This window comes from Perca fluviatilis, chromosome 12, assembly GCF_010015445.1.
Source record: "Perca fluviatilis chromosome 12, GENO_Pfluv_1.0, whole genome shotgun sequence".
Lineage (NCBI taxonomy): Eukaryota > Metazoa > Chordata > Actinopteri > Perciformes > Percidae > Perca > Perca fluviatilis.
In genome coordinates this window covers 18,083,953-18,099,493 of record NC_053123.1, presented here as the reverse complement: position 1 = coordinate 18,099,493, position 15,541 = coordinate 18,083,953, and the positions used below count along the sequence as shown (strand labels likewise).

General features: G+C 39.2%; 1 protein-coding gene across 1 annotated transcript in view; it reads left to right on the top strand.

The window, feature by feature from the left end:
* The window catches only part of pde11a (phosphodiesterase 11a), a 46,325-nt gene that overhangs the window by 12,849 nt on the left and 17,935 nt on the right, over positions 1 to 15,541 (top strand). The window contains exons 6-10 of the mRNA XM_039818618.1: positions 1,256 to 1,388; positions 2,807 to 2,882; positions 7,276 to 7,343; positions 7,458 to 7,550; positions 8,591 to 8,641. Coding sequence (XP_039674552.1) covers positions 1,256 to 1,388; positions 2,807 to 2,882; positions 7,276 to 7,343; positions 7,458 to 7,550; positions 8,591 to 8,641 — 421 coding nt within the window. The remainder of the gene's footprint in view (positions 1 to 1,255; positions 1,389 to 2,806; positions 2,883 to 7,275; positions 7,344 to 7,457; positions 7,551 to 8,590; positions 8,642 to 15,541) is intronic.

Here is a 15,541-nt window from a genome sequence, read left to right as displayed (position 1 = left end):
ATATGCTGATGCTGAATAAAAGACATACTAGGAGCCCTACTTTATTGGGTTTTGCTGCTTCTCTCTACTGCTAGGGACGGCTGAGTGGAGAAAGAGAGGCTTAATATTGTGTGGGATGTTTATGGATGAAAACCAATGCTGAAAGGAAGACAAATTATCCCCCAAGTCCTGCACTTGCCGTAACTGATATGGTCACTTCAAAGCAGTAGTGATAACTGCAACAGTATTACAAAAAAAGTGAGTGGCCAGTTCAGTCTTTTATGACTAAACATACACTCCCTACTTATTTGTGTCTCCGGTGTCATATATTAATAAATAAATAGCCAGTTTGTGATTTGAAGTAATAAAACTACACATTTCAAATTGAAATGACAAAAGTACAGGATCTCTGTGATGACTCTAGTCTTCCTAAAGGTTCACATGTGAATAACAAGGGTTGCTGTGCAAGATTCATATGTGTGTAATTAAGTGAATAAATTTGGTGTCAGAGAAGGCGAGCATACTGTAGGATTTCTAATGTGCCTTACAATCCCCAGCCACCCCCCATAGGGAGCATAATGTTGAGCGAGTGCTGCTAGTGTTTCTATGGCAGACATGAGACAGGGAAGAGAGAAGAGCAAGAAAGAAAAAGTAGGTACGGCATCTCGCCATCACACCCATGAGGTTTATTCCCTGCTGCACACACAACTGTATCACTAGATCAAAGGGATTCAAAAGATCTGACATCAGTGTATCTCCATCTTTATTCTAGTCTAGAAAGACAAAATGAGCCACACTGAACATTTACCTTGTTGCGTTTGAAGATAAAAAGTCAGCGACGGCCCACTGCAGTAAATGTGAATGGGTAGTCTGAGCAGGGATTCAGGTGTTTCTGTGGCAGAGTGTGGGGGCGTTTGGCAATAAGGAAGACAATCACACACTTAACTTTTCATTACTTTATAAGCTGCAGGAGAAGCTTACTAATATCTACTGTATGAGAATTTCATTAAATGCAAGTCAACGTAAAAGAGGGTCCACAAGGAGAAATAAGAATGGCCTATTGCAAGCTTGCAGTTCACGTGTGAAAGAGAATATAATCTTTTTTTACTTGAATACAATAAAAAAATATATTTTTCATTTTTATGATAACAAAGTTATCAACTAAAGGAGTGTGTTTTTAGAATGAAACCTCTGCTGAGAAAAGGCAAGTGGACAAATTTGACCCAGTACTATTCTGTTCCTTTTGTCATCCTCCCCTCTTATTTTCTGACCCTAGTTTCAAAGACAGTATGGAGAAATCGTCTTACTCAGACTGGCTCATCAACAACAGTATCGCAGAGCTGGTAGCATCCACAGGACTCCCTGTGAACATTAGTGATGCCTATCAGGATCCTCGCTTTGATGCTGAGGTAAACGCACAATAACATACCTTTCAAATCTGACATCCAAGTTAAAATGATCTCAACTAACATTACAGACAAACCACTATGAAAAATATTCCTGTGAAAATTATCATTCAGGTCATAGTATTTCTAGAAGTCAAAACTAGATTTAATGTTGGTTTTGAAGATGTTTCACCGTTCATCCAAGAGGCCTCTTCATTTCCACAAACTAGTGTGAAGTCCCAGGCATTTTAATGCTCTATGGGATGTCCACACGTCAATGTCACATGTGAGTTAATAAGGTCACATGGGATTCATTAATGGCTGTGAAACAGTCTTAGTAGTGATGTCAGGATGGCTTTGTAAGTACGCATTGTGATGAATAGACAGATGGTTTGAAACAGAAATGAAGGAGACCATCGATGTCAAACTGTAACATCCATCCCTGAGCTGTTTATCAGTTTACGTTGCCGTCTTAACATTCCATTCAAGATGGTTTCATAACAATCCACACGTTAATTTCTGGACTCTGATATCTCATGTGATTGTCATTTGACCTTACGGACTCACACATGACCTTAAGGACTCATCCAGATGTGAAGATTAAAATAGCTGACGGTCAGTAGAACTGCTGAAGCCTCTTGGAAATGTCTTCAAACCAGTCCAGTTGCCTTTGACTTAATACTTTTTTTTTTTTTTTTTTATTTGCACAACATGGTGAGAATTTACATACTATCCATTTTTCCATTTTGTCAGCTGTTAATTGATCTCCGTAGGATAAAGGCCCAATCAAACCAGGAAGCATCAACCGCTGTGGCCGGTGCTGATGCTGCATAGATCTAAACAGAATCTCTCACCGGCTATAGCACAGCAGTCCGCTCTGCATCCAGCTGCAAGCAGCAAAACTTTGACATGGTCAACCTTAAGCAGCAGTGACAGAAAAATGGAAAATGTGTGTGCTGGGCGAAAAAGCTACCAGAAGGCTCTCACTGAAATAAATAGAGGCAGCAATTTGCTGCTTCTCACTTTTCAAGGGTTCTTACTATACTTCTATGTAGCCTCTTCCATTAGAGGTGAGGCATTTACTGTATACTTAATAATCCAGTGGTGATACTATCATTTAATACTAGAGAGCTGGGTATCATTTTAAATCTTCCAATACTAGTGCTAACACTATATTTAAACATTAAAATTACGATTTAAATATGAAAATAGCAGATTAAAAGGCAAGTAAACTAGTAGGGTACACTACAGATTATTTTTGTAATTAATTATTTTGCCTGTTTTGTCATATGGTAAAACCTTTGGTTGACAATCAAAGTTTTGAGGTTCCAATACCCAGTCCTATTTATACTTAAAGCTTAAACTTTTGGAGAACAGTGCAAGAAAATGTCTTATGCAGATGAATGGTAATCCTTATTTTACACTACTCCCACTCTTTTTAGGCACACCAGTTCTCAGACTTCCACATCCGCTCTGTGCTTTGTGTTCCCATATGGAACAGCAACCACCAAATCATTGGTAAGTTAACAAATGGAGCGTCCTTTTACTTTTGGAGCTTCTCTTACTTATTTGATGTATGTCCTTGAAGATTTGTATTGGGTCTATCAATAAAAAGAAATTACAAAAAAAGTACTTTACACATATTTATAAAAAGGTATTACATTTAGAGTATTGTAATTTATGATATGGTAAGGTATGGTAAAAGTATGTGGGCACCTGACCATTACACCCATGCGATTATCTTATTTAAAAAATGTGATTGACTATTGACCATGGCTAATGATCTAAAATATCATTGTATAATGTAACGTTAAGATTTAAGATTTTTTCTTGTTTTAAAGGCTGCATTACAGTAAAGTGATGTAATTTTCTGAACTTGCCAGACTGTTCTAGCTGTTATATTATTTACCTTTACCCACTTAGTCATTATGTCCACATTACTGATGATTATTTATCAAAAATCATTGTATAAATATCTTTTTAAAGGGGACATAGTATGCTTTTCTGTGTTTTCTGTCATATCTACAATGTTATAATGTTGGATTTTCATGTTAAACGTGGCCAAAACTTCAAATAATGACGTAAACATATTTTAGACAAATCCCTGTGAGCTAAAACGTTCAGATTTCCAACTGTTCAGAACACTCCGGTTTCGACTTTTTTCTACTCTCGGCTAAGTCTTACGCAACTCTAAGCCAGAACTTCTATGATTGGTCGTCTGCTCCAAGTAGGCAGGACTGTTTTTGTTTTTTACTACATGCTAACGGCAGTAAAATATGTCATCTTGGCTGCCAGTGTCGTTAAATACTCCTCAATTCTGAGTCACATTACTCCTAAATGTAGTATTTGGTTTAAAAGCCTTTATTTGCGATTTTTGACGGTATAAAGTGCTGCTTCGTTCCACTACAATATAACGATAGCATACTGCTAACTATTAAGTAGCTACATGCTAATGCAACATAGCTGTAATCTTGGCCAATACTGGTCATTTCTCCCCAAATTCCGGTCACTTTACTGCTGGGACATGTCCGGTTGTGTAATATTTGGTTTAGAAGCCTTTACTGGAGATTTTTCAAGGTACAAAGTCCCGCTATAGGGCCCAGCCCTAGCTCAAACTATGAAAAACAGTCCCAAACCAAAAGATGTGTCAATATACTTTTGGCCATATATTGTATGATGCAGCAGCAGCACTTACATCATGTAGCACTCACATGCACTCATAATGCAGGTTTCAAATGTCTTTTTTCCCCCATATTGCTGCAGACAATAGGGGAGAGGGTAGCTGGAGCATGTGTTCAGCTGAGGCTGCTTGTGTGTGATTAGATCCATGCTACACCATCACTCCAAACTTGGAGTTCCCTTCTTCTGGCTGTGTGCTTTGTGTTTGTGAATCGGCCCCAGGCCACCAAAACACTGACACTCTGACAAATCATTGATCTCTCGTCTGGTTTTGGTGCTGGATATTGCAGGGAGGAGTAATGATAGCAGTTCCTCTCGGTCTACTGAGATCTGATGCAGGAAGTCATTAGTTATATTTGAGGGCAAAATGATGAGCATATCTGCCGCAGATGGTTGGTTAAAACCTGCGTGTATGTCTCTGCATGTGTGTGATGTCCGGGTGTGCTCACGTTTTTTTTGCGTAGGTGTAAGACCATTTGTCGGGCAAGGGAGAGGGAAGAGGAAGAACAGAAAGAGAGTGAGGGGAGATAGAAATGCAGTGTGTGTGGGTGGCACCCAAGGATCTGGAGTGAAAAAAAACATTATGCAAACAAAGCAGCAGGAGATTAAATTCTCAAGCCAAGGATACATTCAGGTAGAAAACGAATGTCCTTGTGTCATCTGCCAATGCCAAGCCAGCTCCTTCAAAATGTCACCAAAAGAAATACTGTTGTAACAACAATGAGGTTTAATGTTTAATATCAAATATGAGTACAATCATTCTAGCACCTACTTTAGCAATATGTCATTAAAGCTACTTTACTAAAGATATAATAAGGTGTTTTTTGGATGATTGCATTTTCCAAATTCAGTTACCTAAGATTATAAAAAGATGTTGGTTTTCCAGCCTGAATTGCCATTTCGGTTTTGATTCTATTTAAATTTCTGAATTGGAAAGCAAAAATCCATTACATTACAACTAAGTAAAATACGACTAAGTATAATAAATAATACATGAAGCACCACCATTATACCACAGTTTGGTTGTGACTGATGATTTTCAAGCTCATGTTCAGCCTGCACTGGTAACTCAAAGTAGGGGAGATTACCAGGGACATTCTCGTATTGTGTATGTGTGTGTGTGTGTGTGTGTGTGTGTGTGTGTGTGTGTGTGTGTGTGTGCGCGCGCTATTGGAATCAGGACAAAATGTGAGTTTTAGCAGGTTAATGACAGCTCTGTGATAGACTGAAGGCGGGACTAGGGTGTACGTGGGGTATACACATACAGTATAATGATGAATGGATGGATGGTCAGTGAGAGAATCTGTAAAAAATCAGGCATTAAATGTGTGACGCTGAGCCCTCTCAGTTGGTCAGGATTTTAAACAAATTCCTGACTGGATTCTTGGTATAATTCCTCATGAGGTGGTTGCAAAATTTGACAGCTTCCCTCCACCCCTAGTGAACAAACTGTACATTGTTCTGTCACACAACACACGGGTCATTTATGTAAAAACTCATTTTATGTTTATTTTTTTGTTTTTTTGTTTTGTTTTTCTGTATTTTAAATTTAATGACACCATAATGAAAATTGTTCTTAGCTACATTACTAATCATGTTTCACCTCTGTGGATTTCCAGTTATACATTGAAATTAAAGTGTCACTATCGCAGGTTTGTTTGACCTCCTAGAGATGAATAAAAATGGTAATGTATTGTGTAATTACTTTTTAGCATAATTTCTCAGGGACAATAAAAGTCAGTCTCCATCAATTAAATGTTTATGCTTTATCAACAAAGCCTTTCTCTGTTTTTAATTAGATGATGAGAGAAGCCATCTAAACAGGGAATATTGCTGTCAAATAAAAAGGCTTCAATCCCACTGCAGCACTGTGGACAACAACTGGATGTCTTGTCAAAAACAAAAAAGATTAGCTGAATGCCAACTTAACCAGTGCCACATTTTGTCATTTGTATAACAGTGTACCATACTCATACAGTATACTGCTATATAGATCATAGGATGTTGTTGTGTCTCTCCTTCATTTCCATTAATAATAGCCTACATGTTAGTCGATGAAATGAAGTGTGTGGGTGTGATGCTCTTTTCATTGGAGGCAGGTTGTATCCTTATGAGTCTTGCCAATATCAAGCTTAAAACTAGAGTTGAGCCGGATACTCGGCTGAAACGAGTATCCGGTACGGATAAAGCACTTTTGCCGAGTACGAGTATTATACGATACGAGTAATACGAGTCAATATCTGTGCTCGGATTGAATAAAAATCCTCATTGGGTAGCTGACTGTGTCTGCGTTCTGTGATAGGCTAGTCACACAGCGCCCCGCCCCTACACACATACAGATTTATTGTGTTGCTGTCTGTGTCCCGCTCCACTCACTCACACACGTAACACACTCTCTGTCTCTCCCTCAGTCACTCAGCTTCGCGGGTCTTTTCCGTTAACGTTTAGGTTTTCTTCAGCTTAAGGTTTATTTTTTACTTCGGTTTGTAGTACTTACTTATTAACAAGTAGAGTTCTGGTAAACGTGGGGTTTGTTTAGACATGGTGCTTGGTAGAACGCGACTCGCGTTGCGTCTCTGTCTGTCGGAGTTTTTATTTTTTTTAATCCGTCAGCTGGCTCTAACCAGTTTTTTTTTACTTCACGCACTGAGTGTCTGACACTTTCTTGCTGTATTTCATAAAAAAAATAAAGGAAGTAGTGGTATAAAACTATATTACAAATTAATTAGCTACACACACTCTCTCTCTCCCTCTCTCTGCCGGTCATCAGAGTTTTTAGTTTTTTTTAAACCGTCTGCTGGCTCTAACCAGTTTTTTTTGACTTCATGCACTGAGTGTCTGACACTTTCTTGCTGTATTTTATAAAAAAGAATAAATAAAGGTAGTTGTGGTATGAATAGTTCATTTGTTATCGTGATCAAAACCATTGATCTGAAGCTCATTGCTGATGCTGTCATGTAAATAGTTTTCTAATCAGCAATAAATATAACAATTTCTGATCAACTCATATCAATTGCATGCTTAAAATAACATACCGGTTAAAGCCCCGCCCATTTCAAGACAACCCGACCAACTTCCGGGTTAAATCCCGCCCACTTCCGGGTTAGGCCCCGCCCAGTCCGAGTACAGATACAGATACAGATAATTCATATGGTTAACAGATACAGCTGTACTCGCTCATCCCTACTTAAAACATGATTGTTAAGTTCTTATTGTATGGTTTTTGTAACAGGTGTTGCCCAAGTGCTGAACAGGCTCGATGGGCAACCATTCAACGATGCAGACCAGCGTCTCTTTGAAGTATTACACTTGCTTCTATATCTTTTCAACATACAGTAGCTCATTGTATACCAGAAACTGTTGTAGTTGAGTCTTGAGTTGAGTAGTTATGTCTGCTTTTTGTGCTTTTCTCAGGCGTTTGTGATCTTTTGTGGACTGGGCATCAACAACACCATCATGTATGACCAGGTGAAGAAATCCTGGGCCAAGCAGTCTGTGGCTTTGGATGTAAGGACACAACATCCTGCCACATTATCTGCCTCACATTACAATTAGAAAAATTAAAATGTGCTATTTCCCTGTTTTCCATGTTTTTACCCACTTACATTTGCTAAAAACATTACTATGCAAACAAAGAGTGTTGACTTAAGTTGATTCTGCACTGCTCCTACTTTATACCTCAGCTTCTTTTAGTCATGCCTGTATGCTCATTGTGTTCATACTACCTTCATGTCCTCCCTCAGATGATATTTTCCTGTGCGTGCTATTGGTTCTTGTATTCCATTAGCTACAATGGTGTCTTTATTTTATATTTCCAGTCAACATATGCTCTGTGCTGAAACATTTACCCAGAAGTCATTGGAAACAATGGCTGCTGCGTGGCTAATATAAGACATCTTCTTACTTATTTTCTCTCAAGGGTCTTACTGCTTTGCTCATTTTTTAGTCTCATATTTCCACAAGAATGTACGCATGAAAAAAGTGCTGATCTCTCTTTTGTAGATAACCTTCTCACAAAGGTTTTATTGAAAATTAATGAGAGGCAGTGAAAAGCAATCCCTCATCTGCCCCGCAGTATGTAGGCATTCAGCACTACTCAGCCTTTACAGTACGTTCTTACATTACAATAGGGAGCTTTCAGGTGCATTAAAGTAGTTAGCACCTCTCGGTTTCAAGATAGGAGAAGCAGAGAACAGAGAGAGAGAGCATTTAAAGCAGAGGCACAGAATGAACTTACTGTATATGTAGATGCATTGCTTCTGGCAGCACTGAATAAACATGAGTGTTTATGATCAAATAAGCAACTAGAGGTCTGTGCGAGGTATTTCTCTCAGGAAATGAAGGGAACATGGCGATGGAATTGGGGCTGACATGGCTGCTCTTGTAGACTGCTCTAGAGGCAAATGTTAACTTCCTCATCTGGAAGATCCACTGAAAGGCTGTAACACCAGTGTGCAGTATTTTCAGCTGTAGCTTCTCTAGGAACCCTACTGGTTATTTTAATGATTTGAAAAATACATTTAATGACACTGTCATTTTTTTGGCAGGTTCTGTCTTACCATGCCACTTGCTCCAAGACTGAAGTTGACAAATTCAAGGTAACAGATATTTTGCATTATAATCATTACATTTATCTCAACAAACCCATTTCTTTCTCTTAATATTGACAGTAGTCGTCAGTTTAAAAAGAAAAAAAATCTGAGCTCAACACAGATATTAAAGTCACAACTCATGTGAGACATTGCTTGTTCTTAAAGCCTCTTCCTTTAACAGTAGTAACATTGTTGTTAATGGATAAGGCTGGCAATATTCAGGATAAATCACACACGAGACTTCAATTACTATTTTGTGGGATCTTTATTATATTTTCTGCTGTTATTTCGCCCTGCTGTTTTATGCTTCTTGTCTATACAATTAAAGTAAAATAATGCTTTGCTTCCACCGAAGGAAATGGTTTCAAATTTACAAAATGAAACAGGTATTTTTTAAAGCAAATAATAATCAAAAAATCAGTAGTATTCCAGCAAAAATACAGCAGAGGCACCTCTGTAGGGAGGAGAAAACAGAAAAACATTCATAACACTGCCGTGTATAATCACCATACAGTACTTGCGCTAACCTATCATACTTAAAGGTGCAATATGTAATACTGAGAGCTAGTGTTTAAAATAGTTACTGCAGTACAAATTCAAAATACTGAAGACAGACGCTTGTCTCACATAGCCAGACATTACTCCACAGCGCAGCAGAGTAGCTAACGTTAGATGCTGGCTATATTGACAGCCATAAAAGCCAGTGCTCACGTGGAGATCTGTACCCAACTGACAGACACACTTTTTCGGCTTAGAATTAGCTACAGTAGGAACTGCTAAAAAAACCACAACCTCGCCGCTCTCTCCACACGCCAGACAGACACACTTCCTCGGCTTAGAATTACGATAGGAACCGCTAAAAATACCACTACCTTTCCGTCCTTTTCCACCCGACTGAAATACACACTTTATTGTCTTAGAATTACAGCAACAATCGCTAAACACACTGCAAACTCAAGGTCCTCTCTTCCCGATTTATAGCCCCCCTCTCTTGGCTTCAAGTAACTCACCGTTGTCGGCTACGGCCGCTGAACAGACTACATGTTGTAAACGGCCGTAGCCCGCTTGCCTGGTCCTCCGGTAACGTTAGCAGTTAGCAGGGCTAGCATGGCGGCGTTAGTCAGGACCAATCGGGATCACTTTACAGGCTGGGTCTCAATTGTTTTTGCGAGTAACCAACTTGGGTACTCTAGCTATATAATTCAATGTGAGTAGTTACACGAATGTTGAAATGACATAAAAGGCCCATCCCTAGTAGCTGTGATAAATTAGCCTGAAGCTAATGCTTACCTGTTCAGGAGGAAATTAGCCAACTCTGCATCCTTTTGGCTCTAAGCTGTCTCCATCTTTCAAATACATCTCCAATATTTACCCGGGGTTTGTTACGTCTCTGGTCACGCAACTGTTAGAAACTGGCATTAGCATGGTTGTCAGAAAAGATAGTATTTCAACTTAGCATGTTTCCTTAATATCTGATGACGCATTGGGGTCATTTTTGGATTTATTACAGTAAACAAACACAGTTTTCTACCTAACTCTCTGATAACAAGCTCCAGTGACACACATGGAATGTTTTCATTTCCCCAGCATCTGCAATCCCCAACATTTACACAAAATGTGGTAGATCAGACAACTTTCAACCAATAAAATGCTGTATTGTGCTATGTAATTCTTAAACAACATGCTTATTCATATAATTTCTCATAATTGGCAAAAGCAGCCGTTATCACAAAAATTGCACATCATGTTGTACTTCCTGGTTACATATAGTTTTCTTATTGTGGACAAATTGATTGATCCCACTAACAAGTGTTGCCTGGGTTAGGGTTTTGTAACCAAAACCTTATATAGCTTATTCCTCTGTGCTGTAGACCTACAGTGTTGTCCAAGCACTATTAAAAACACCATTGAGCCACAATGTTGCGCTGGGTGACACGATTGGTCATTGCGAATGTGGGTATTGTAGTTTATTTTGAGTCAATTCCACATATACCATCCTTCTGCCAGAAGTACTCACTAGAGCAATGGTTCTCAAACTTTCTTTTCAATGACGTACAACCCTTTGACATATGTTATTATCCAAGTACCCCCTGGCCAGAACCAAACATTTTGAGTAAAAAAAAGGCCACACTATATAAAACAAAAACATGTTGTAAACTTTGTTGCTAAACTATGTTTTACTAATTTGTTTTGTTTTTAAATAATAAAAATGAAGCTGATATTTGTGACCCATTTTCAAAAATATATGTCTTAAGTAGGAATGAATAGGCTCAAGTGTCAAAGAAAGAGGGAAGTTGGAAAGTAGTGAGACTAAATTGCATTGTTGGTTTTAATCTTTTCATGAGATTTGTTGACAGTAAGAAAAATATAGAATAACGCCTATAACTTTATATAATATATATAATAACTTTTCCTTTAAACGAAACCTGTAAAACAAGGCCAATATTAGAGGAGCACATGTTTCTGTTATAAAGTGTATTTTCCTCCGTAATTAAATGACAAATGTATCTAACTGCAGCTCAGAGTAACCATGTTTTAACTAGTGGTGGGCATAGATACATTTTTTTAATCTAGATTAATCTCACTGTAATCTTTGAATTAATCTATATTAATCTAGATTAAAATGGCTCATTTGAATTCTGCCGAAGGCATTCAGAATATGTGTGCTACCCAAATAATGACTAAAAGTAAGTCTTTGAGAACGGGTTTCTCAAGCCAGGTGGTGCATTAGACCAGGGGCTCATCTCCTGTTTCCAAAATGCATCACAAACTGCTTGAGAAAGCTGTTCTACTATGATAATTGGTGATGAAAATAAATAATGTTCAATAAGATGTACTTGTGTTTTGTTGTGCCTACATAAGAGGTCGTGATGAACTTTTTTACAGTCAGTAGCTTTGTGTCAATCAGTCCAAGCTCTATTTCTCCTTCTTCCACCAGTTACTCAGGCAGACCAGCTTGTTCACATTTTCTGGTGACAAACTAGATCTCCTCTTCTGCACAATATGGCCTGCTAAAGAAAAAAGTCCAACCTCCATATTTCTTCATGACTCATTCATCTATTCATTGACCGATCTACTGGCTTAACAGTCTATAATGGTCAAACAATGCAGTTATCTTCTGATCAGTCTGACATAACTTAAGCCATTCCAGGTTTATTTTCTCGCTCCGCTGGTTGAGGTCCTTGGTGAAGGCAGCCTTGAATCGCACAATATAGGCAGGATCATCATCTGAGATCTTCATCGCGTGCTGGAGGTGGCACAGGGCAGGTAGAACCACAGAGCAGGATACATGCTTATCCCCACTAAGGAGCTCCGTGATGTACCTACACAGACAGACAGACAGACAGACAGAAACAGAGCAATAAATAATTAATGACTGATTCATTTAACTCAGATTACACATTTATCACATTACATTTAAGGGCACGTGTTTCTTAAATACAAAGTGACATTAAAAGAACTTGTATGCCAATTCATGAACACGCTATCTTTGTAGACCATACCTGCATGGCTCCAGCAGTTTCTCTAGCTTTGCCAACTTCTCATATTCAGCATTTGTTGGGAGGGCCAGATTGTGCTTCTGCTGAGACAGCGTTGTGTGCAGTGCGTCTCTGTTGCGCATCACGCGCTTGATCATCTTGGGTGGAATTCCACCGTGTTGGAACATCTTGCACAAGTGGCTCCTGAACTTGTCCAAGGGAGGCTTGCTGGACATTCAGCTCGTCTGAGTTGGCCGGACTGTGTTTGAAATGTCCGACCACTTTACGGCACTTGGCCAGTGCACCATCAAAACCACCTTCACAAAGTGACATTACAATAGCTCTCTGTACAACATGCGCAACACAGGGCAAATGCTCGAATGGCAGTATCCTCCCTGCTGCCACCATATTAGGAGCGCTGTCTGTTCCAATAGTGCTGATTTTGTCAGCTATCCCCCACTGATTAGCAATGTCGAGAAACTGCCTGGCACACACTCCTGCAAAGTGACGCTCCTCTGTTTTCATCACACCTAACGGACAGACAAAGTAGATCAGAATAAGTTCACTACTAGTAGTAAACAACTAGCAATCATCAAGAAGCAAACATAATGTGGTGGTAATTTGTGGTGTCATGGTAATTAATAGGCTAAGTAATTAAATTAAATTATGTAATTTAAAATTACATAACGTAGCCTACCAAAAGCGAAGGAGTGGAGTTCCCAGCTGGCATCGATAAGGCTACAGTAACGCCGAGGTAGTTATCATTGCTGACAGATGTCCAATGGTCCCCAGTCAGTGCTACACACCTCGCCTCTACCATCTTCTCATCTTTTGCGGCTTTTGTCTGCGGCGTGCTGGTCATGTATTCTCCTCGTGATAGTTCGCCTCGCAGGTAGTTTGTAAGATGGGTCACCTGTGGCCGCCTGGAGAACAAGCTCGAGCCCATCATCTTCAACCACGCTGATGGGCCGGCAGCTGGTGGCAATCCACTGAGCGAGGAGATTAGTTAGCTGGCTGATAGAGCTGTGCTGACGGGCTTGCCTCGGTTGCACTCAAACATTGTAGTTTGACGACAACTCTTCCCCTGCGCTACATCAGTGCTTGGCCCGGCATCTTCCGCATTAGCTAAGGGATGCTTTGCGTTTAGGTGGTACTTGAGACTGGAAGAACTCCTACAGTAAACTAATTCCGCATTTAACAAGGTGCAAACAACCTTAGTCTTGTCGAGGTTTCCATTGGGAAGCTTCTTAAAAATAAATTTTCCCTGAAGCAAACCCGGCGGCTTCATAGCTGCATCCATGTGAGCACGTCACGTTTGATGTGGTCATTTCACAGTAGGCATACACACAGGTTCGAAGACTCCTTCTCGCCCCCTACAGTGCAATTCGGCTAGGTATACATCCGCACTAAAATATCAAGGTGAAAGTCATCATAGCTTGCGTAGTATAGACCCAGCTCCCAACCCAACTTTGAGAATAGATTAACGCCGATATTTTTTTTATCGCCCGATAAGAGTCTCACGTTAACGCAGCACGTTAACGCCGATAACGGCCCACCACTAGTTTTAACGTACATTTCCCACAAAGGAGAGGACAATGTGGAGTCATTTCTTATCCCCATGTTACCTAAGTCATCATACCTCAATGAAAAAATACTGTAGGTCATTTGTCATTGCCTTTCAAAAGGACCCATATGAATGTTTTCTGATCTGGCATTTTTTCTATTGAGAACAGTCTGTCCTTTATATATTGCAGCGCATACACACAGTGTGGTTTACAATTTGTGATCATCAGGTTTGCTCTGGTGGTGCAGGTAATTGCCCTAATATAATTTCATTGTTTTCCTACTTCTGCAGATGTGTTCCTTAATGTCTTTGGCTTCTTACGGAGTTCAATTAAGACAAATTAAAGAAAAGAACAATATTAAAGGTCCATTATGATTCTGCTAAACCCCTCCATTTAACAAAAGTATGATGCAAGGCATCAGCAGTATAAAATAGACTTGGATTTCTCTGATGGCTAAAATGTAACTGTTGTTTTACAAGAAGGTAAAGTCTTGGAAATTTAGCTCATAATGCATTTATTTTACTCATAGGCCCTTTAATTAAGATATATTTTTCTAATTAAATAACAATATCTTATTAATGGGAAAGAAGAAAATGTATTGCAACAGAGAGGAATTATTGGCAGCCTGTGCAATAGACTTCATTTTCCATTTCTGAAGAACTGCGGTAGCAGGCAAGTATAAATATGGGCTGAGAATTCCCCCAATGAAAATAAACTAGTTGTGGTATTTGGAATGGATTACGCCAATCAATAGGCAATCATTCTCAATGCATTATTTATAAAGACTAAAAAATGAAAATATCTACATTTTTAATTGGCATGACACTTCTGAAATATAGATATGACCTATTTCCCTGCACTTTCATGTGTAGGGTTTTCCCCTGTGGCCATCACTGCAAAGTAGGAACCCCACTTTCCAGTGTGCTTGTGTGATCTTTCAGTCCCCTATCCAGCACTGCTCTCGGCTTCCTGCCTTTCCCGAACTTACTTTCATAACTGCTCCACATATGGAGCCTCACAGAATACACTTGGCTAGGATTCCACGGAGTGCAAATGGCAGCGGCAAACAAACCTGGCTAACATTTTGTAACCCAGAGCTGTAAATTAAGAGGGAGGATAATACCTGCTGACCTGACAGGCAAACATTTGTGAAGGAAACGATGCTCTGGCAGCTGTTAGAGCGGAGAGCGAGAAAGACTAAAGAGAAACATGGCTATAAGAAAACTGCAGGTCCGCAGCAACTCTCAGTTCTTTTAAATCAAAGCTAAAGACCTATCTTTTTGATGTTGCCTTTCTTTAAATAACTGTTAATTTTGTTGCATTGATGACACTGTATGACACTCGATAACTGCTCTTAAATGTTTAATTTCTCATACTGCACTGTAACTTTTATTTGCGTATTTTATCTCAGTTCTTTAAATTAAATTTTATTCTTGTCTTTTAATGTTGTAATTTGTTTTTAATCATTTTCTAACTGCTCTTTAATGTTTTATGTAAAGCACTTTGAATTGCCCTGTTGCTGAAATGTGCTATACAAATAAAGCTGCCTTGCCTTGCCTATACTAAAACTATAACAGATTTGTAAGAGCGCTTTGACTCATTGGAAGGAGATGCAGGTCAGAAAGCATGAAATGGTCATATTATAAATACTGACTAGAGGCAGATAAGACATATCTGCCCATTAGACCACATCGAAGATAGCAGACGTGGATGCTTCAGTATATGAATATGGTTAATTGGAATCACGTATGCGTTATGCGTTTTTGTTTGAATAATAATGAAGGAAAGCCGTTGATGATTACTACTGCACAACTATGCTCGTCAAAGAGCTCCAAAAGTAAACAACAGGGAAATTCTCCAGT